Raw genomic sequence first — 17,441 nt, forward strand, 5'->3', positions numbered from 1 at the left:
ACAACAGCAGGTCCAATGAGCAATATAGGGGATTGGTGATTCTATACTCTAGTGGCTAAGTGACCTAATAAATAGGAAGTCTATGTTTGCTTTGTTTGTATAATGTGTATTCAAATAAGAAAACCATAGCATGTGTAGTTTGCTTTTCCCTTGAAAGTTTATCTAAGGTTAGTGATACCATGGTTTGCTTTACGACCAGGGAACAGAGAAGACTGAAGAGGCTGGAGAAAATGAGGCACAAAAAGAGGACAATGAAGATGCAGGCAACCTCACTGAATCTCAAGAGAAGAATGTGAGTGTTTGCATTTTGCACCATAGTTTTCATTGGATTCAGGTCAACAAGCATTGAAGCACCGCCCAGGTGCCAGGAATCTTCCTAGGCACACTGAAGAGAGCACAGAAGTCAGGAGCTGAGGGTTCATCCAGGAAGGAAGCAGGAGGAACCGTTAACCACTGTGGTCAAGGCAGGTAGGGGACTAAAAGGAAACCAAGGAAGGACCCTGAACCCAGGCCTGGAGGGACAGACTAGACAAGGCTTTAATAATCTGTAATTGTGTTGTTAGGGTTAGGTTCAAGTTTTTTATAAAACAAGGAACCTTATGAGTATTGATGGATTCCCAGCAAAACACCCACCAAGAACACTGCCTGCTTGGGACACAGAACTAGAGGGGTTGGACATTTTGTGGGAAGCCGACAGGAGCTGGGGAGAGAGAAGGGGGTGCCTCAGGGAGGGAAACCCACACTCAATTCAGATCCAGTCATGGGAATATCAGCTGCTCAAAGGTCTGTGATCTAATTCTACAAGCGTCCTAGTTCAGAGGCCACAGGATAAAGGGCAGGGGGTATGGGAGGGCTGGGGTGACTCTAGTTCTAGAATGGCCAAGCTGAGAGAATGGGGAATCAGATGGGCCACTGAGTCAAGGAATACTGAGAATGTAACCAGTAAGTCAGGTAAGGGGAGACCCTGGTGCACAGGGAGCTGAGTGGGTGGGGTTGCTGGCATCGGGCTGAGCCAGTGGTAGAAATGCACTAGGCCAGTTGTAGCAAAGACTGTTTACTGAACCATGATGATTTGCATCTTTACCTATTTATGATTCTTTTTACCTATTTATAGATACGTAGGCATCTTTTAAGATAGTTGGACTCTCATTCCCAGCAGATGGAATGTGGTTAGGAAGGGTACTAGGGAAACATGCTATGGGCGTGTTGGGGTGGGGGTGGGCATCAATTTGTCTGCATCCTAAGGAATTTAAATTTGGAAGGGCCAGGGCGGTAAATTCCTCATATTTAAAGATTGCTGTTTCAAAGTGTTAATAATTTAAGACTATTTGAAGTCTTTTGTTTGGAAGAAAGACAAAAAATCTTTAATCCTGACCCAGAATTTAGATGGAATTTCATGGCAGTCTGTAAATTCAGAAATAATAAATTTTAAATTAAATATAGTGACAATTTCATTACCCCATAATTTAAAAATCCATGTTTTTATATGTTTTACAGTGTTATCAATTTATACTTTTTGAAATCCAGTTTGGTTCTTTTTTTTTTTTTTTTTCCAGTTTGGTTCTTTTAAAACAGAGAGACAAAGATAAGAAACATTACATCCCAATCCCTTTCTCCTGGGTACTGAGAGGAAGGTAGCATTTTCATAACTACAGCAAGGATGGGTCTGCTTCCTCTTCTCAGCTATTGTTCAGGGAGGTGGTAAGCCATCAAAACCAGCATTTTTTTTTTTTTTTTATTGAGAACACTTTACAAAGTAAATTATAATTTTGTGAATGCTGATAGGAATGAAAAAAAAATCATTTTTGTTATTTTCACCTGAGCTGTGATGAAGAAGTGACTAAGTAAAATCATTTTAATTTTGGATGAATGTATTATTCACATTCATGATCAAACTCATTTTTCAACTCTTTAATAATATTCTACATAAAGATAGATTCTGACTTTTTCCAATTTGACAAGTGATCCGTGCTCTTTGACCTACTTTAATCCAGTTATATAAAGGAAAAGAACCCCATGATTTGTCAGTAGGCATTACAAATGACATAATATGATTGCCTTTGGGATTGAATATATAGGGTAATGGATTGAAATTTGAAAAGGAGACAAAACTATCTGATATTTAGAATGGCTGTATTTTGCACTTGAAGAACCTCCTATCCATTTTATTTTTCATTTTTCATTTTTTTCCCTCTTATACATTTTAATAGTTTTGGGGTTTGTTCCTATTTATTTATTCATCTATTATCTATCTATTTAAAGAGAGAGTGAGCATGCACATGTGCATGCAGAGGGAGGGGCAGAGGAAAAGAGAATCTCGAGCCGACTCCTTGCTGAGCGTGGAGCCAGATTTGGGGTTTGATCTCAGGACCCTGAGATAATGACCTGAACTGAAATCAAGAGGTGGATGCTTAACTGACTGGGTCACCCAGGTGCCCTTTGGATTTGTTTTTAAAGGTTAAGGTGGGAAGGCCACCTAGGCTGTTCGTCATGACACCTTTTGGCCCACGGTGCCCACAGACTTAGATAAGGCTTATTTGTAGCAAACAGAAAAGTCAATTAGATTGCTGTGTTTTGCCTCTTTAAAACTTGATTTCCAAAGTACTCGACCCATCCTGGTAGGTTTTTCTAGATGTTATAGCTCAGATCAATCTGATGCTTTTTAGACGAAACTCTGGCTCTGTTGAAAACCACCTGGAGGAGATGTCACGGAGTCTTACCTTTTGCTCCTTCTGGCCCATTTTATTCAAACAGATCAGGGCTCCCTCTGCTTGCTCCATGGGGGGTAGAAGGAACATAGTACCCGTCGGCCTCCATCTGGTTCCTAAGATGTGTGACAAGAATATCAGCTTCCTTTATTTCTCGAACAGTGTGAGATCTACTTCACGCCTCCACCTCATGCTGGTGGGAACTTCCATCAGGGTGAGGGGCGTTGAAGACCCACTCCCTCCCCAGGGACTTGGGTTATCCCGAGTCATCAGTGGACGGAGGAGAGGGCTCCGATTCTTCGTGATGGTCACTCTGTGACCTGGCTGTCCTGCTGCCTGTAGTAGCTGTTGGGCGCTGGCCCCTCGGCTGGGCAGGGCCCTCTGCCCTGGTGGGATGTTGGTGGACATGTCTCTGATGGAGCACAGTGGCTGCCCCTGGGTGCAATGTCACTTCTCCTGCCCCTCTGTCTTCAGTCTGGCTGCTTCCATCAACCCAACTCCAAGCTTAAGCTCCAAGCCCCATTGTTTAAGGACCATCTAGCTTCACTGCCTCTCCTAGCTAGCCTAGGATTTAAAAAAGCAAGGCCTATCATTTCTTCCTAGGAGCCCAGAACTATAAATCTGCAGCTGTCTTCTTGGAGTGTGGGAGCGGCACTAATGCTCCTCCCTTTCCCCATTTTGTGTGGTATGAGCCCAATGTAATTCATATCCTAGTAGTCTGTTACACTATGTATGACAAAGAGTACACACATATCTTCACCTTCTATTTTGAAATAATCATAGACTCACAGGGACATTGTCCAGAATCCTGTGTGCCCTTCGCCTGGCTGCACCCAATGCTGACATGTCAGGGAGCCATGGTACATGGTGGAAACCAGACACGTGGTGCTGGTGCCTCTCTGTTAAGTAGACTACAGACCCGATTCAGTGTCCACCATTATTTCACACCTTTCATCTGTGTCTTAAAAACCATTCATTGGTGTGTTAAGAACAGTTTTCAAGTGTATCATGGTAGCAACTGCCTCCAGCAGCTGGCCGTGATAAACCAAGTGATGAACCAGCTAAGTGAGGTGTGGGCTCGTTCATCTGATCCAACTGTCGCACGTGCTCACTCAGGTCGCACTTGATGCCATTTTAATGGGGAGGAGTATTTATCTAAGAATAGCACTCTTGATTTAAAAAAAAAATCAGAAGTGGAGACAGAAATCGTGACTTCTTGAAATGAAACGGCCTCCCCTGACCACCAACCCCAGCATCCCAGCTCTTAAATGCCAGATGCCAGGATGTGCACTAACCATGTGCTGGCAGGTTGGGGGCATTTGGGAGGCAGGATAGTGAACACTGGGAAGACTGTTCATTCATGCCTGAGGAGATCTCCTCTGTTGCTCCAGACCCCAGTAGAGGGGTGACTGTGGTCGCCTTCCCTGCTGGCCTGGAAAGGACAAGGGGCTAGGGCAGAGAGGCAAGGCTTGTAAATGGTACCTGAGGAGGAAAGGAAGGAAGCAGAAGGTCACCCCAGCTTCAGGGCACACACTGGGGAAGGGGCTGCAGACTGGGGGCCTCATGAGCACTTTATGGGAGACTGTACCCGCTGCACCCACTGAAGTAATATTATTTTAAGCTGTGTTCCCTGCCAACTCAGTGGTCCTCTCCAAAACCTTTTAAGACCTTGGCTTGACTGACTACATGATGATGGCTTGTGAAGTCCACTCGGCTTCCTCCAAAACCTGTCCTGAGGAAAGTTGCTTTCTCGAAGGGCGGATGTTGGCTTAAGTTCTCGAGCTGGTAAGTCTCAGGCCTGAAGATCGAGAGAACTCTGCCCTTGTCCCTGACATTTCCAGCCACTCTGAGGCCACCTGCCCCCCTCAGGTCACTCTGGGCTGGCTCTTGGCTTCCTTCCACACCAGCCACCTGTCCTAATCAGCCACTGCCTGACACTCACCACAGCCAACACCTGTCCATAGTCCTGGCCACTTGCCGCCTCTGTGGCCTGCCTCACTGGCCAAGTTCCCAACAAGAATAGTTGCTGGTGAAGGTTTCTTTCTACTTTTGGGGCTTCCCCTGACTAGCTTTCTTTACAAGAACAACAAGGTAAAATGATTTTAGGTTGTAGCTTCGTCCAGTGAATGGTGCATAGCCTGTCCTAAGATTTGCAAGAACTTAGCTCAATTGACCATGTGATCACAATGATCTTAAAAAAAAACCCAGAAAACTTTTTACCAGTATAATTTTTTGTTCATCATAAAGGTCCGTGCAAGCATTGAATATGAATGGCTTTTTAAGGTTCTGCCTAATTCTGATATTTTACAATTCTGTGACCTAAGGATGGAGGTTTAAGTTCTGTTTCCATAATATATCCCCTTCCTCCTATGAGGAATTCGAGGCAGAAGTAGCATATATAAATGCATCCATTCAACCTTTTATTGACAGACTGTGCTGCCATATGCCAGGGAGAATTCTGGGTACTGGGGACAGAGCAAGGAAAATGACAAAGTCCCTGCTCCCACAGAGCTTATGTTCTAGTAGAACTGGTGATCGTAACATCTGGGTTCTTCAAAGCATATTTGATTTTTTATGATATTCTTTTTTTTTTAAGATTTTATTTATTTATTTATGAGAGACACAGAGAGAGAGGCAGAGACACAGGCAGAGGGAGAAGCAGGCTCCATGCAGGGAGCCTGACGTGGGACTTGATCCCGGGTCTCCAGGATCAGGCCCTGGGCTGAAGGCGGCGCTAAACCGCTGAGCCACCCTGGCTGCCCCCATATTTGATTTTTTTTGTGGTGAAGTATTTCTATAAATTCTCTGGGCAATTACTTTCCCCATTTAATTAAGAAATTGAGGTCAATTCAGATATTGATGGAGTCCTAGGTGCCTCGGTAACTGCTGCTGGCTAAGCTGTAAAAGTTGAGACTTATGCTTATTCCTGTAAGCCCCCCTACTGTCCTTCAGCCTCCCTTTAAGGATAACCCCATTTTTAACAGTGTCTATCTCGTTGATGCATTTGTTTCAGCTGAATTCAGTTCATACAAATAACTGAATTTAGAAAAATGTGGAACTCTATGTAGCTGATAATTGTCTGTTACATATTTTAATTTGATCTCCTGTGAGTAAGAGGAAAATTAATGTTCTTCGAGATCCAAACAGTTACTGGCAGAGTATACGTTCATTTATCTGGTCACTTAGCACATTTATTGAGCTGACATCTTGGTTCCAGATAGTGGCTGGATCCTGGAGATCCAAAAATGAATAAACACACAAGTCGTGCCCCAAGGAGTACACAGACTCGTCAGTGAGATGGATAAATGATGGTCATGGGAACAAATAAGGGGGGTCCCATAACTCAGCCTATGAGTCAGAAAAGTCTTCCTTGAAAGTGTCATTTTAAGGGACGCCTAGGTGGCTCAGGTGGTTAAGCATCTGCCTTTGGCTCAGGTCATGATTCCAGGGTCCTAGATCCAGCCCCACATTGGGCTTCCTGCCTAGTGGAGAGCCTGCTTCTGCCTCTGCTCCTCCCTCCACTTGTACTCTCTCTGGCTCTCTCTTTCTCTCAAATAAATAATTTTTTTTTAAAAGAAAATGTCATTTTAAGCAGTGCCCTGGAAAGTGTGGCCGATGTGAGAAAGGGGCACATGGTCCACATGGCTGAAATAAAGAGTGGTGAGGGACATGGCAGGGGTGGGGGTGGGCAGGGGCCTGATTGTGATGGCCTTTTGGCCATCCTATGAATAATGGATAGAAGTTCCTTGAAAAGATGGAAGTTTTTCAACATGAGGGAAGCAAAGTAAGGTGTGCTGTCTTTTATTACAAGATACCTGGCCACTGTGTGGAGAACAGGTCAGAGATAAGGAAGACTAGGGCACCGTGCCCCGAGTGAGAGAAGCTGGAGGTCATGGATGGGAGGGCCAAGGCATGGGAAGACTTAGGCAGTGCTAGGGACGTCCACTCAACACGTTGCTGAGAAGCCAACAAGCATGGACCTCTCTTTTCTTGGACATTATTTTAGCACTAAAACTTGGTGCGTTGAAAGAGGGCTAAGGATTAGTTTGGAGATTCCCTGTACTAGGCAGACCTGTGGGGCTGACCCGGCCTGGCCAGCTGGAGCAGCCTTTGAGGTTCTGTATTTTGCCTGCCAGCCTCAGAAATCTGATAGTGTGGTTCCGGAACTGGCCAAGGATACAGGGCTGGACTGAGGGATGTGGTGGGTCCTTATCACCGCCTTCCATGATTTTGCCTTTTCTGTTATTGATCTTGAGATGTATCACAGAGTAGGAAGGACACTAAATGAGGGGCCAGGAGCCTTAAAGTCAGTCCTGATTGTGTTGCTTACTTGTCCTCTGACCTTTGGCAAATTGCTTAACTCTGTGGCCTCAATGTCCTCATCTGTCCAAAGGAGGGATTGAGTGAGAGGTTATGGGAATGCAAGATTGCTTTTAGCTCCCCCAAGTGCAAGATTCCGTAAGCTCACTGCCTGAGTAGTAAGGCATGAGGAATTTTTAGGGACTGCTCCCTCCACTTAATTAAAGCGATTTTAGGGATCCCTGGGAGGCACAGCGGTTTGGCGCCTGCCTTTGGCCCAGGGCGCGATCCTGGAGACCTGGGATCGAATCCCACATGAGGCTCCTGGTGCATGGAGCCTGCTTCTCCCTCTGCCTATGTCTCTGCCTCTCTCTCTCTCTCTGTGACTATCATAAATAAATAAAAAATTAAAAAAAAATAAAGCAATTTTATTTATTTATTTATTTGAGAGAGAGAGAGAAAGAGAGAGAGCATGAGCAGGGGGAGATGAGGAGGCTGAGGGAGAGGAGAGAGAGAAAATTTCAAGCAGACTCTGCACTGAGTGTGCAGAGCCTGACACAGGGCTGGATCCCATGATCCCGAGACCACGATCTAAGCTGAAATAAAGAGTCAGATGCTCAACCGACTGAGCCAACCAGGCGCCTCTATTTGTTTAATTTTTAGACTCAACTTAAAACTTAACTGAATTCATATTTTTTCTTCAATTCCTATTTATGGACCTAAGGAAGAGGCGAGAGAGACAGTGACAGAAGAGGTACAGTAGCATATTTAACAGCGGTGCTTAATAAAAACATCTTTTAGGTCAGAGAATTGCAGCTTAGCCATGTTCTCTTTGTTCTTCATAATATGAAGAAGCTGATGTAGCTGGCATCCCAGAAAATCCTCCTTTAGCCTGCTGAGAAGGGAACTTTAGCAAGTTGGAGGTAAATGTAGCAAAGAGACGTGGATGGAGAAATAGGGTGTGGTCATGGACCATTCCTGAGCCTCCTATGGGAAGGTGTTGTCTGCAGAGTTGGGCTGGGCTGGACCAGGTCATGCTTCCATTCTTCCCCTCCTCCTTCCTGGGTAGTGTGTACAGTTAATGCAGCTTGCATGGTGTTTAGCAGTGTTGTTTTGATTGCCACCTATTCAACTTATTGGTGAGGGAAGGATTCCCTTCCTATGGTCATGGGGATGGCTGATACACAGAACCTGACACCGGGCAGATGAGATTGATGGCAGTTTATTACATATTCTCCAAGCCCAAGGGATGAGAACATCAACACAGTGTAGGGACACAAGGGGAGCACTTGGGACAGTGTGAACAGTTGGGGGTGTGGGAGGCAGGCTTTGTGGTATCAAGAGGGCAAAGTGTGCCTTGGTTCACATGGAGGATGTGATTGGCTTGTTGAATAATTCCAGGGGATGGACAGGCACTGTGCCCGGGTACTCGGTAAAGCAGGCTGCTTGGGTAGGAGACCTAATCCTAATCTGTGGGAGCTTTGGCCAGTGTTTAGGCCATTTCTGGCCTTCCAGATTTTACTAGTTGTCAAAGTAGCATATAACACTGAGGTCAATTTTAGATGTTTCACTATAGCTGTGTATCATAGAAACTATGAAGTTTAAACATGCAGCTCCTCTTTAAGTGTCTGGAAGATATGTGACATTAGGAAACATAACATGGTGGGAACCTATCCAGGGAGAGCATTACTGATTTGGGAAGAATTTCTAACCTGCCTCTTCATCTTGAGGTTATATTAGAGCACTGGTTCTCATCCACTGGTGTGCAATAGAGAGCCTCCTGGAGCCTGTCTCCCATGGCCAGTGGATGAGACCCTGTAGGCCTTGGTCTGGCATGCCTTCAGTTGTCTGACAGAGTTGAGGTTGAGAGTCTATCTTCATTTTAGAAGGCCAGGATTGAAGGGGATGAGAGATCACATAGATAGCAGGAGCCTCCAATTCGCTGTTCGGGGCATTGCCTGCCTCTTTGCCATCCTCCTAAGCCCATAAGAGAAAACACTCACTGAAAAGAAAGAAAAGGATTATAAAAGGAATTAAAATTAAGGATGTAAAGGAAACATATGCATTCAATAAGATAAAGGATTGAAAAAAGAAATGTCTTCTATGAATAAGGTAGAGTAAGAAGAACTTAAATGTAAAAGAATCAAGAGTCACAGAGATAAAAGATTAAGAATCCTACAAAATAAATATTCAAGAATTAAGAGTACTGAGGATATAAGATTTAAAAGCACAATTAAAGCATTAAAAGATAAGCTGGAGGGGCTCTTGGGTGGCTCAGCCGGTTAAGCCTCTGACTCTTGATCTCAGCTCAGGTGTTGGTCTCAGAGTTTTGAGTTCAGGCCCCATGTTGGGCTCTGCTCTGGGTGTGAAGCCTACTTAAAACACACAAAACTTAACTAGAAAATAGTATTAAAGCTATTAAAGATACAAATTAAGGAAATAAGATTTATCCTCTGTAATGGAATGCAATCTATTCTTGGGTTGGCTGATAGGTTTGTTTATGGAGTCTGTGCTTAAATAATAACCAACATTCCCAGGTACAATGGAAGACCTCAAGTCCTAAGTTTCGAACTGAAGGTGGTTTGACCAACTGAAGAAGTCACTTCAAGTGCTCAGTTATAAAAACGTAGAGGCTTAACACTTTTACTCTAACTTGAAATATATAAACGTATACTTCCTGCCATGTTTTTGATGTAAGATAAAGACTATTTCTTTAAATAAGAGTCCAATGATTGGAGTTACCTGTTGTCTTTCTTTTTTTTTAATTTATTTTTTTATTGGTGTTCAATTTGCCAACATATATCACCCAGTGCTCATCCCATCAAGTGCCCCCCTCAGTGCCCATCACCCAGTCACCTCCTGTTGTCTTTCTAACATAAACATAACTCATTTGTCTGTCTAGAAAATCGGTTTTGGCTTTTTAAAAATAGAGCAGAAATTTAAAAATACAATGCAAGCTAGGTGCATAATCTCTTTGGGTTTTGTGAGTCTTCCCTGCCATCCCAGCTTTTTTTATTTTTTTTAAAGATTTTTATTTATTTATTCATGAGAGACAGAGAGAGAGAGAGAGAGGCAGAGACACAGGCAGAGGGAGAAGCAGGCTCCATGCAGGGAGCCTGATGCAGGACTCGATCCTGAGTCTCCAGGATCACGCCCTGGGCTGAAGGTGGCACTAAACTGCTGCGCCACCCGGGCTGCCCAATCCCAGCTTTTTTGATACCTCATTTGATGATAAGTTTTTAAGATGACTTACATGTACAGAGTCTTTTCAAAGCATTCCGTTAAGTTCACATAGAAAACAAAATATCCTTTCATGTTCTGATTTCCATGATGCTTATGTAAATGATGTAATTACATTAGACTATAACTTGCATGCACAAAAATGTGAATAAACATAACGCACCCTGGAAAATGAAGGCCTCAGTGGGTAGTGATGCCAAGCCTACTCCTTGGGAGTGCTCATCATGCTCTGGTTATCAATTGATGTGATTTAAGGGAGGGAATAGAGATTGTGTTGGAGGTTCTCAAAGTGGGTTCTCAGAGCAGCAGCAGCAGCAGCAGCCGCCACATCACCTGAGAACCTCTGTATATACAGATTTTTCAGGCCTGGTGCCAGCTCTCCTGAATCAGAAACCCTGAGGTGCAGCCCAGCAAACTGTGTGTTAGCAAGCTCTGGTGTTTCTGATGCCCCAGAAAGTCTGAGAAGCACTGGATTAGGTCATAAATTCTAGGTCACCTGAAGTGTTGGCAAGGGAGTTGGATTGCAAGATCTACTGTTTCGATGCTCATTGTAAAAAGTCCATCTAATTTCAAAGACAATACTGTTTGTTTTATATTAAGAACTCGTGTTTAGTAAAAAAAAAAAAAAAAACCAAAACAAAAAATCAAAAAACAACGAAACCCAAACCCTTAATTTTCTTTCAGTGATTGAAATGAGTTATAGGAAATGAGAAGGGGGAAAGAGACCCCAGACCTGGGGAGATCTGTAACTCGGCTTAAGTTTTTTACGAATGAATTCTCTTCTTTCCCTTTCTTTTCCTGCTTGCTGAAATATCCTAATGCTTCCTGTTTAATTGTGAAAGCTTCCAAGAATGAGCTTTTGCTTGTTTGAGAAATTTTGTTTTGCTTTCTATTTGTGCTGGGGCAGGGACTTCATTATAAGGAATTTTGTGATAATTTTCATTAATTTAACACTGCAAGGGCAGCATGCTATTTTTATATTGCTGCCGCTGTGCAAGGGGTGCTATGTGTCAAAATGAAGCCGATTGCAATTCTTGCCCAGCTGCTTGCTTGTTGAACCTGTGGCTCCTTAGCTGGGCATTTGGAGTAGTTTTTTTTTTTTTTTTTTTTTCGGAGTAGTTTTGAATTTAAACCCTCACAGGAATGGAATCATGTCTGTGTGGAGAGGAATCAGTTGAGAGAATGTTAGAGGATTCTGAGGGCAGGTCCAAAGGGACATTCTCGGATTCTCCCTCTTATTCTAGCTCCTCAGGTTAGCTGACTCTCAGTGACTTCCATTGTAATCAAGAATGATTTTAAGAATATTGTGAATGAACTTTTTTGATTAATTGTTTTAAAATGCTAATCAGAGAGCTAAATCAAAACAAGAACCGAAGAAGAGGGAAAATAATTTACCAAAAATCACCCAGTGTATTGTCTCAGTGTTTCATCAAGTCCTTTGTTGCTGAAGGTCATCAACATTAAAGAGAGTCTCAAATGTCATAAGAAATTCCCCTAAAAAACCTTTTATTGCTTTTTTTTTTTAAAGATTTATTTATTTATGTATTTATTCATGATAGAGACAGAAAGAGATAGAGAGGCAGAGACACAGGCAGAGGGAGAAGCAGGCTCCATGCAGGGACCCCGATGCGGGACTTGATCCTGGGTCTCCAGGATCACACCCTGGGCCAAAGGCAGGTGCTAAACCGCTGAGCTACCCAGAGATCCCCCCTTTTATTGCTTTTTATTTTTTTATTTTTTTAATTTATTTATTTTTTATTTATTTTTTTATTTTATTGCTTTTTAAAGTTAGAAATAGTTCATGATTGGGCATCTGGGTAGCTCAGTCAGTTGAGCATCCTCTTGATTTCCACTCAGGTCATAATCTCAGGGTCATATGATAGAGCCCAGCACAGGGCCCTGTGCTCAGGGTGGAGTCTGCTTGTCCCTCTCCTCCCCCTCTGCCCTCCCCCTGCTCATGTGCATACACCTGCTCTCCCTCTCTCACTCTCTAAAAGATATAGATAGATAAAACTTTTTTAAAAAAAGGAATAGTTCATGATCTTTATTTTTTAAAATTTTTATTTGTTTATTTTTAGAGCAAGAGAGTGTGAGTGGGAGGGGGGCAGAGGGAGAGAGAGAGAATCTTAAGCAGGTTCCATACCCAGCATAACGGTACTTGGGGCTCAATCTTACGACCTTGAGATCATGACCTGAGCTGAAACCAAGAGTCAGATGCTCAATCAACTGACCCACCCAAGGGCCCCAGAAATAGTTTATGATCTTTATAAAAAATTTAGAAAATACAGATTAAAAAAAGAAAATGAAAATAGTTTGTAGCCCAATTACCTGGAGTTAACCGCTATCTACACATACACACACATCAAATCTTGATGAATACTCTTTTGTAAGCTACTTTCATTCATGTAATGTGTGTATATTTTTTGGGGGGGGGAGAGACAGTAAATATAGATCTGCTTCATTATTTTTAATGTCATTTTGTCAAATTAACCCCTGTTCCTAGGCCTAAAGGTTATTTCTAGCCTATTCTATGCTCTGCTTTTTAAAGTTATAGGTTACATCCTTCCAATAAGTAGCTTCTTTGTTGTTAGACATGTTTCCATTTTTAAAAATCCCATTTTTATATATAAAGATAAGAGAAAGATACTACTAATTTGGAGGTAGTTTCAGGTTATATGTATGGGTTGCTGATGACTTTGGCTTGAAAAAATTAGATTGCTATAACAAAATATAACCAACTTCTACATTTAAAAGCTTCATCTTTTTCTGATAAGTTCTGTTTGCCGAGATTTTTTCATATTTTATTCTTCTAACTGCCTCCCAAATTTTTAAAGGTAATTTGATGAGAATAGTGCATTAATATGAGTAAAGACTACATACTTAAGAGAAATCATGATACTCATTAGAATTAATGTAGTGCTCTGCAGCACCATTCCAAATTGTGGGGTGTGTGTGTGTGTGTGTGCTGGGTGTTGTGTTGCTCTGTGTTGTGTGTATGATGTATGTTGTGTGTAGTGTGTGTGTGCTGGGTGTTGTATGTGCTGGGTGTTGTGTGTATTGTGTGATGGGCACGTGTACTGTGTGATGTGTGTGGTATATATTGTGTGTGTGATGTATGTCATAGGTTTTTTGTGTGTGATGGGTGTTGTGTGTATTGTATGTGTGATGTGTGTGTGTGAGTGTAGGGTAGGGGTGTGTGAGAGGCCCTCATCTCTAGTCTGAGAGTTTGTATTTCTTTCCTCGCTGTATCTGTGACCTTTCTCAAAATTAATGAAATTTTTGTTAAAATTAGACGGAAGAGATCACTGATGAGGGAGCAGAAGGGGAAGCAGAGGAAGAGGAAGCTGAGAAAGGAGAGGAGGAGCCAGAAGAAGAAGAAGAAGCAGAAGCAGAAGATTCTTAGGCCTTTTCATGCTTCATTTCTCCCCTCTTCCAGGTAACCACATGGTCCTGGGTTGTTACAACGTTGGGCTGATGCTGCCTCTCCCTTGGTGATGGGAGAAGGACCCCAGGTCAGGCCACGCGGTCTTCCCCGGGCCCCGGTGGCTCTGCTGGAGCCACAGGGCTGCTCAGCTGCCCCCCACCCATCCCGTGGGTGAGGGTGTGGAAGGCCATGGTTTATATGATTTCCAGGAAATGTGTACCCTAGAGGCAAGGCGCAGTTGGCTTTGTGTTATTTATTTCCTCCTCTTCCTCTGCGTGACCTTCATTTAAGGGAGAGCACGGGGAGTGTTCTGTGACCGTTGTTCTATTACCCAGACTCTCCTGCTGCCCTGGATATACGTACACATCTATAGGGGAATGACAATCGAGTTCACAATGGTGGCAATAAATTACAGCCTTGAAAAATCACAACGCTGGCTCTTCTTGAAGGAAAAATACTGCTGCTCGAGATTGAGTGATAAGTACTTGACAGACATTTTCATTTATCAAATATTAACCGGAATGCTCGTGTAGAAACATCATGGAATATGGTGAAAATCACCTTAGTTCCTTGGACAAGTACGCTCGCCGCCTTGTCACTGTAAACTTCTGACAATGCAGGATAGTTATGTAATTCTGCAAGTGCTGTGTGAATACATTAATAAGATGATGATAGTATCTCATGAGAGTGGGTATTGAGGACAAATATTGTGGGCCATACAGATAAGACATGGATGAAAACAACTCGAGATCAGTAAGTGCTGCAGCGATCTCTGGCTATCGCAGACACTTAGCAAATGCCTATGCAAGAGTTGTATTCTTAAATAATATTAATAAGAATATTATTTAAACTTGTGACCAAATTTGAGGCAGCAGATTATTCTCTAGGGCGCTGAGGTTTGCTTTGGTACTCTAAAGGTTCTTTTCAAAATTGAAATTAAAATTAGAAAAATTCTTTTAGTCTCCTTACTTACTAAAAGTTTGTTTAGTCTCCTTGCCTCCAGTGAAGCACACAAGGCAGATTTGGGAGGTGCAGATATCGGGGATCTGGGGAAGGAGAGATGGAAGGTGAAGCATTGAAGTGTAGGGTGGTTTTTCAGTAAAGGCCTGTGGTGCATCTCAGAGCCCTGTCTCATGAAGGGTCGACAAAAGTTAAGCAGAGGAAGGAAAAAGAAATCCCCGGTGCTTTGTAAATATTGGCTGAGAAATAGCTCCGCTCTATGCACCAAAGACCAATTTGATTAGTATGAATCTCCCCCCTTGATATACTGACAGTCACTTATGCATAAAAAATTGATATAAATTTTTTTTATTAAAAAAGCGTAGCCCATTCTTATCAGACCATGCAAATATCACTATTCATTTATGTAAATTACAAAGGAAATCTAGCCCATCATTTGACATTTCACAGGTGGTTTCTTTCATGTTCTGGACACACAGACCTCACCTTTTAAGGCCTACTGATTGTCATTTTGGAAGTAATCCCATTTCTTTTCTTTAAAAAAAAAATTCTTCTGTTGTTACTATCGAGAAATCTGTTGTTAATCTTATTAGTGTCCCTTCTTAGTGTCTCAATTTTAAGGAGTAGTTTGGGACACATTTTTTGAAAAAAAAAATGAGCAAGTTTGCTTTTAGAAATTCTATCTGAAGAATATTGGGAAGGAGAAATATCCTGATTATTTCTTCTTCTACCAAAAAGCCCCAAACAGTAAAAACTCATAAGTACTGTTTAAAATCCATTTCTATTCACCCTGCTTATGAAGTTCCTTTTATTTTATTTCTTAAAAGATTTTATTTATTTATTTATTTATTTATTTATTTATTTATTTATTTTTAATAAATTTATTTTTTATTGGTTTTCAATTTGCCAACATACAGAATAACACCCAGTGCTCATCCCGTCAAGTGCCCCCCTCAGTGCCTGTCACCCAGTCACCCCCACCCCCCGCCATCTGAAGTTCCTTTTAAAATCATGCAATTTAAAAAAATAAAATAAAATAAAATCATGCAATTTTATAGTGTGATAACGAAAAAAATATGTTGATTGTGAAGTGGCACAGCTGAGAGCATCCTTCATGGAGCCAGATGGCTTCACAGACTGATTCAAAGGAGGAAAAAGAAAAGGCAAATACAGCTGTGGCCAGCAAGCATATTTGCCTGTTCCACTGATTCTGTAGTTTGAAATCCCATCCACAGGAGTCTGTTGTGAGGTCAAAATGCCTGATAGTGAAGGAGTGACTCAAACACCTCCCTAAAATCCCACCCCCCAACCCTGGAGAGATTCAGTATCCTTTCATATGCAACATGGCCATGCAGTCATTCATTGAACTGGGCACCACGCCATTCAGTGTCCAAAGCAAACCCATCTCTTAGCTCATGGAGAATCCAGGTGTTTTATTTGACAAGGTTTCACTTTAGGGGAAACTTGGAGAAGCCAGGGAGAACAGGGAATAGAATGGTGAAGGGATTCTCATATCCCATGTTCAAAATTGATGCTAACTTAATGCTCCAGGAGAAATCATCTGTAGTATGAGACCGAATGCTACCTCCCCAGGGGCTGCTGCTCAATACTGCCCTGCAGTCAAGGCATGGGCCATTTAAATTGCCCTCTCCAGTTCCGAGCTTGTCAATTTGGCCTCTCCATTCTCCATGAAATTTCAGTGGGGAAACTGCCATCAGAGATGTTGACTTCCTTAGGGTGTTTGATATGTGTTAGTACAGAGAAAGGATATAAACCTGATCTGGGTTTCCATGAAAATAAATCATTTAATTTTTCTTTCCTTGCACTTGGAAGCAAAGGGTGAGTAGTGCTTTAGAGAGTAAAAGGGAGCACTTGCTTCTAACACGTGGTAAGTAGTGAAGATCGTGGTAAACATTGGCTTTCTCTCCTGACGTCCTCTCCCTACTATTTTCCCTTTCTTTTAGAAAACTCAAGCCATGAAGCAGTATTTCAACTGTCTCCCCACAAACCAAACTCAACAAAATGCTTTGGCGTGAAGCTAGCACCCCTCTCTCGGTACACCCGGGGTTCCCCAAGGAATTGTACCTACCTGACATGGTTAGATGTACGCGGGTATGTCTATCTAATCTTAGCAACGTGAGAGTCCATGTGAAGACAACTCCTCCATACCTTCATGTGCCTGACATCTTTGGCTTTTGCTTAATTTTTTTTTTTTTTGCTCTGCATGAATAGATCTTCTTACTAATACCCTGAAAAGAAATGATTTTGAAACATGATTTCCAAATATAGAACTTCTCTTTGTGATGTAATAAAAGCATTTCTTCGTATGTGCCTTATGCCACCTGTCTCAGAATGAGCTGAAAATAAAGAGCTTTGAAAATAAAGAGCTTTCCAGAGAACAATCATACAAATAAAGATTAATAGCGGCTATCTTCCCCGAGGAACATTAATTTCTTTATTTATAGTCTCTACTTGTATCCGGCTGAACTCAATGTGTCTGTTGCCAAGTCTGAATCCTTTGCACAACCTTTCTGTCTGCACTGGGACGGGCATTTTTTGTTGTGCTGGTTATTCAGCTCGTGTTTTCAAATGACACTGGTTGTCTTGTTACATCATATTTTGTGTGATACACACAGCTGTGCACATTATCTCCAAGGCCTTTTTTAACTGTAAGCCTGCCATCCGCTTGTGTAGAGATGACAGTAGGGACAGATAGATTTGCACCCCAGTGTCTTTGCACGTTTCTGCGCCGAGGGAGTGGCTGCTTCTGTTCCTCCTGCCTCTCACTGATTTGCAGCCACGGCTGCGAG

At 42.4% G+C, this 17,441-nt stretch overlaps 1 protein-coding gene across 2 annotated transcripts in view; it reads left to right on the forward strand.

Moving 5' to 3' along the window:
- The window catches only part of SH3BGR (SH3 domain binding glutamate rich protein), a 55,784-nt gene extending 38,769 nt beyond the window's left edge, over positions 1-17,015 (forward strand). For both annotated transcript variants that reach the window (XM_025449898.3, XM_035709423.2), the window contains exons 5-7: positions 200-292; positions 13,540-13,683; positions 16,596-17,015. In XM_025449898.3, the coding sequence (XP_025305683.1) occupies positions 200-292; positions 13,540-13,650 (204 nt within the window). In that variant the 3' untranslated portion in view covers positions 13,651-13,683; positions 16,596-17,015. The remainder of the gene's footprint in view (positions 1-199; positions 293-13,539; positions 13,684-16,595) is intronic.
- Positions 17,016-17,441: the final 426 nt, after the last annotated feature.

The sequence above is a fragment of the Canis lupus genome, chromosome 31 (genome assembly GCF_003254725.2).
Source record: "Canis lupus dingo isolate Sandy chromosome 31, ASM325472v2, whole genome shotgun sequence".
Lineage (NCBI taxonomy): Eukaryota > Metazoa > Chordata > Mammalia > Carnivora > Canidae > Canis > Canis lupus.